The 6,000-nt window shown below is 45.7% G+C and overlaps 1 protein-coding gene across 1 annotated transcript in view; it reads right to left on the minus strand.

The window, feature by feature from the left end:
- The window catches only part of IGF1R (insulin like growth factor 1 receptor), a 382,582-nt gene extending 379,059 nt beyond the window's left edge, over positions 1-3,523 (minus strand). The window contains exon 1 of the mRNA XM_036734372.1: positions 2,204-3,523. Within this exon, the coding sequence (XP_036590267.1) occupies positions 2,204-2,297 (94 nt within the window). The 5' untranslated portion in view covers positions 2,298-3,523. The remainder of the gene's footprint in view (positions 1-2,203) is intronic.
- Between the last annotated feature and the right edge of the window lie 2,477 nt (positions 3,524-6,000).

A 6,000-nucleotide genomic window follows, 5' to 3' on the forward strand; every position in this document is an offset into this window, starting at 1 on the left:
TTGGCACCAGCTGTATACACTCTGGTATTGCAGAACATAGCATACAAGATCCGCTGGATCCGTCTCATCCCTATTTCTACTACTTAGCTTAAAGTTTTCAAACGTGTCCGAAAAACATCCGCCATCTCAAATTGACTATAATGCCACCGGGTGCTTTTTGTTTTTTTAAAGGGATCCCCGCCCCTAATTTCCCGAGAAGTGCAAGGAAACTCTCATTCCCTTCTCCCCCCCCCCCCATCCACTCAAACAAGACCAAAACAAAGTATATCAGATTACAAGTGATAGCATTTGTAGAGATATATTTCTTATTAACGATGTGCAACGGAAGTGCTACAATAATAACCAATGGGGGGGGGGGGACTGGTTCAAAACAAACACAGGGAGGGCGCGCTCAGAGCTTTGAACATACACACGTTGTCCTACTTTTTAAATAGCACACAAGCTGGGTGTCTGTGTGCACCTATCAATGTGGAGACACAGATTTTGCTTGCACGTGTGTAACGTGCATCTACACACCCACAAACATACACACGGAGCATTCTCATTCTACCTCTCTCCACCTTTCTAATCCCTCCGCCTTTAAAAAAAAAAAAAGGCGAAAGGTGAGGGGAGGCAGAGTAGAGAGCATCGGAGGCCCGAACGGGAAGGCTCCGGCTCTACCGGCGGGGCTCAGGGGAACCCCACGCCAGAAGGCGCTAGCTCGTGGGCCCCAGGTCACGGCGTGGATTGGTCTTTCCTGCAGCGTTGCTCTGGGCCCCGCCACTTCCTTGGGCACCGACAGGGGCGGGGGAGAGGGAGGGAGGAGGAGGCCGGGGGAAGGGGAGCATGGAACGACGCAGAAAAACAATTCCATCTTAGAGACGCCGAAAACAAGAGCAGAGCTTTTTTTGCAACAGTGGGCAACAAAGGCAGATTCCGGGAAAGCAAACGCCGGATTAAGGGGAGGGGGAAGCGGGGAGGGGCAGACAGGAGGAGGATTATATAATATCTTTAATAAAAGAAATGTAAATAACGTCCGAGGATGGGGGGGGGCACCTATTTGTGGGATTAAACACAGAGAAAGACCACGTTTTCACAACGCATCCGGGGAAAACCCACCCACCTCTCAAACTCCCTCCTCCTCCTCCTCCCTCGGAAAAAAAAAAAGAAAAAAGGATGTTTTGAAACGTGTCCTAGAGCTGCAGCACCGTATTTCTAGGGCAGATAGTTCAAGTGTTCTAACTTCTCCCTTCTAATACTATTCAGAAGGTTTGGTTACGTTTAGGACTCTTTTCCCCCACCACCCCTGAGGCCATTCAGCAACCCACCCCCCACCCCCCCGCCTCTAGGCATCCCGCCTGCCGCCACTTAATACATAGTGGAAGATTGTGGCCCTTTCCCATTTGCACTGCCCAACCCAGCAAGGGGGTTTATCTTAATAAAGAGGGGAGGGGTGTGTGCGTGGGGGAAACCTTGGGTTCCGGGGTAACTTTCAGTGCATAATGCTCCCCTAAGAAAGGAAACTCCCCTCTTGCAAAGTGGTCCCAAATGAAATGTAATCAACCACAACAAACAGGCTGGCATACTGCTTCAGTGTGGTTCCGGGGAAGAGCGTATTGCTTTTTAATCAAATGGCTTGGAAAACACGAAGCTCACAGCCTCCTTCAAGTGTCTCCCCCCACTACCCCCAGACAACTGGGGGCGGGGGGGGGGGAGTAACTTTGGTCTCTGCCGGAGAGCAGGTACTTCTGGAAAAGAAAAGTGGCCTTTGACTGTTGTTTACAATCCCCTGGGTACAAGTTCGAACCTTCCAAGAATGGGAACTTTTAGCAAAGCTAAGCAGACAAACTTGATACAAATGTTAATTACCAAATTGAGTCGTGTGTTTGGGTTTTGTTTTGAAAAAAAGAAACAAAAAGTAAAGCTATTTCACTTAGGTAAAAGCGCTTAACCTTGGTCTTGGGTGGGGGGGGAGCCACCCTCTCCCCCACCCACCCAACTTGCTCCTCCCTACCCCAACTCCATACACCCCCCCCCACACACAAACACACAGAGCACCAAATTTAGCGAAAAAAAGAGACCAACCCTTAATTCTAGATTCTAAATAGCCTTTAAGATACAAATTCTTTAACAGAAAAATAGGACAGCGGCCCCTTAAACTAAAAGTTACCGCAGTGCAAAAGACATACTTCACAGTAGAAACATTGATGAGAGAGATACTCACTTTCTCCATTTGTTGGCCAAAGGCAAAGTGTAGAAAAGAGAAATAGAAGCCCCCAAAGTGAGGTCGGGGACCCTCTTCCGGCACCAGACTTCATTCCTTTTATTTAGGACGAAATTCCCCTTTCTCCAAAAAAAAGGGGGGGAAGGGGGGAGTCCGAAACTCACACTGCCACCCCCACACCTCCTCCAGAAACAAGGGAGAAAAAAAAAACAATACTCCAGATGAGAAAGCGGATCCTTCGAAAATTGTAATTTTTTTAAAATGATTTCTTTCCTCGTGGTGAGTCGATGTGTTGTCGATGCTGTGGCTGTCGAAGCTGACACACTCTCCCCAAACAACGTTATTTTGATGCTTTAGATATGTAGGTATTTGTGGTGTTTGCTACCGAAAAGGTAACAAACCCCCCTCAGCGCTGGCTGCAGTGATACAATGGACACAGAAGTAGCAAACATGAAGCACATTGAGGCTGGCAGTCTGCATCTTCAACCTCCATTTTCAAACACACACAGAAAGGCAGTAAGGGAAAAAAACTGCAAAGAAAGGGAAAAAAATCCAAATCAATCCTTGCAAGGAAAAACAAGCCCAACCAAAAATAGAGGGAAAGGCTTCCAAACGCCGCAAAGTATCCACGTCGGAATGATGCGACGCAGTTTTAAATATCCCCCAAAGTCCAGGTTGCTGAAGAGGCTGAAAATGGGTAAAAATGCGGAATAAAAATGAATGAAGAGGCTTCCCCCTCCTCCTCCTCTCCTTTCCCTCCTCCTCTCTCACTGCTGCTGCTACAGGCGCCTTCCAAAAAATCCAGGACACACACAAAGCCCCAGCAGCAACACTGAAGCTGTTCAGCACTCCTGCTGCTCCGGGGCTGGGGCTCCGCGTTGCATCCCCTCTCGCGGCGACTGCTTTCCCATAGCAAACGTTTGTAATTCCCTTTTTGCACACACACACCGCACAAACACACACACACACACACCGCCCCCCACCTTCCTCTCTCCGGAACGTAGGGGGGATCCGGTTTGCTGAAGGTCAAAGCCGAAGAGGTGTTGCAAGGGTTTGTAATTCCTCTGGAAAGGGGTGTGGAAGGAGAAAGGTGGGGGGGAGAGAGAAACGAGCGGGATAAGAGGGTCTGGCAAGGATTTTACTAAATTGCTGTTGCAAAGGGGGCAGTTTTGCTTGCAGCTTTGCTCTCCCTCTCTCTAGTTCGCCTGGTGCGCTCCTCTGCTTGCTTTTTTTTTTTTTTTTTTTTTTTTTTTTTGCTCAGCGGAGTTAATGCTGGTAAACAAGAGCCTCAGCTTCGCTTTGCCGCTGCTGCTGCTGCCACACACTGGGGGCTCGCGCACGCGCTCCCGGAGGCACGCACGCACACACACACATACACACATACACACACTCACACACTCACTAGCAGCAGCAGCAGCAGCGCGCGGCGGGCCCCAGCCCAGACAGGCGCGCGCCAAAAGCAGGAGCCTGGGATTCCCGGGAACGTTCGGAACGGAGCCGCAGCGTGAGCCTGTAGTCTGCAAAAAGCTGACTACACACGCACCCCTTCTCTTCCGTCCCCTCCCCCCTCGCCCCCACCCTAATACAGACACACGCACACACCCTCCCGTCTGACTTGCTTCCAAAAACAATGCCCTTAGCTTCATTTCTCATCGAAATGGAAGATATATAAATCATATATCCATATATAATTTATATTTATATGCATTTTTTTCCATAGGGAGGGAAGCAAGGGCAGAAAATTGAGAGGTTCCCTAAAAAAAAAAAAAAAAAAAAAAAACCAGTGCCACTGGAAAGCGCATTTCCCCACGTTTCTTGAAAAGCTTCATTGTTTCTTGCAGCTGTTGCAAAAAAAAATGCATGCCGCATTTTTTCGCAGCGTGCTTAAAGAACTAAACGTGAAGGGAGGGGGTGAGTGGTGAACTACACCTTGAAAAAAAGGAAAGCCCCGCAGTCTTACCCTGGCTCTCCTTTAAGACATTTTTGAGGGACGGATGGAAATGTTATGGTTTTAGGAAGCCAGAGTTTCAAGTCGTAACGTTGGAGGAGTGTGCGGAGTGGGGCGGGGGCGGGGGGCCGCCGAAGGGGGGAGTTCCGAGCCGAGGATGTGAAGGACTGAGTTTGATTCCTTGCTGCCTGCCCAAGAGACTAAGAAGGGGGTGGAGAGAGCCAAGAAAGGCAGGAGAGACATCCACATACGCCCAAGGGAGTCGTTTCCACGTCGGCCGCTAGAGGGCATTGGAAGGCGCCAGGAAATTGTTTGCAGCCCCAATAACATTGCCTTCAGGGAGAGGAAACGCGGTGGCCGTGATGAAAGCAAGATTTTCAAAATAGCCGCTGACCGAGTCCTTCCCCAAATGCTTCTCCGAACCCGAGGCAACGAATCTAAAGCTCGGGCGTGTTTATTTTATACGCAGCTTTGTTCCTGCGTTCTGGGACCACCACGCGGAGATGCTGGGGGGCAGGGATGAGTTCAGAGATGCAACTGTTTCCATTGCTTATGATCTTCACTGGAGATATTTGAGGAGGCTACCTTGAATTTATTTGGGATTCTGCAACTCTTTACGGGGATACTTACATTTTTACCAGACTGTTTTACCAGCTAGTGTCAATCTTAGATATTAGCATGGGGTAGTACTGAGGTTTATTGACCAGTTTTCTTTGATCTGATTGCATACACTGATAAGAGGTTGCTTTGCTTTGTCCCCCTTCTGGTTCTTGGAACACTTGAATCTGAGTTTGGAATCCACTGTATAAACTGATTTTCACCTCCTGCCTTTTCAAAACCTACCAATCCCTCTTTCCTTCTATACCCTTCAAGATAATCAATTTTATAATTTGTACATGTCACCTAGATGATAGGGAAACCAAATCCAACCCACACGATTGTCATCTACTATTTTAAACCGCTTTGTTGACTGCTAACCAGAGGGTATTTCACTGAGGCTGGTCAGGGCAAAAGGGCTGCCACCAAAGGAATGAATTTATGACTAATACCTGAAACTGGAAACTACTCAGGCAGGAGAGGTGAGATCTAAATTAATGGATTGAGTAATATGGAATCTGTGCCTTGGAAGTTGTATGGGTTTCATGATTCAGACTAATTGATGTCAATAATAAGTATTAGAAAGTAGATTGCATAAAACTAAAAAAATGTATCTATAGGTCTAAAAGAAATGGTTTATCTCAAACAGTAGTGTTCTCTGATAATAGGGAAAATCAGTCTAACAAAGAAGACTTACTTAAAAGAAATTATAGGTTTACTTTATCATTCTAGAAGATACAGGAAATGTCATTGTTACAGTGGTGCTACATTTATAAGTGATAAAAATTTAATACCTAAGTGCAAAACAAGAAGCTCTTTATTTTCTGTATTCTTTCCATCTTGGAAAATGAGTTAAATTCATTAGTAAATTTTACAAAAGGGAAATCAGTCTCTTTAGTTTTTTTTTCCTTTAATAAGTACCAGTTTGAAATTGTTTAACTCTACTGAAAGACAGATGATTATTTTTGTAGGTTCCTAGCCTTCAACAAAGAATAAAATACTTGGAAATCTTTAAAAGATTTCCAAAATTCACATCTATTTCAAAATGAGGAATTGAGCATGAACAATTAAAATAAATTGTACAATTTTTAAGTTATTTACTTAGAGAGTTTGCCTATCATTTTATTTTACATATGTAAGAAATATTCATTAAATGAAATAATAAATGAACAATTATGTCCTAATTATGTTTTTCAGAAATTTCTTTGTTTTAGAAATAAGCTAGTAAATAAAGCCTAAAGTTTACAATTTG

Source organism: Trichosurus vulpecula, chromosome 8, assembly GCF_011100635.1.
Source record: "Trichosurus vulpecula isolate mTriVul1 chromosome 8, mTriVul1.pri, whole genome shotgun sequence".
NCBI lineage: Eukaryota > Metazoa > Chordata > Mammalia > Diprotodontia > Phalangeridae > Trichosurus > Trichosurus vulpecula.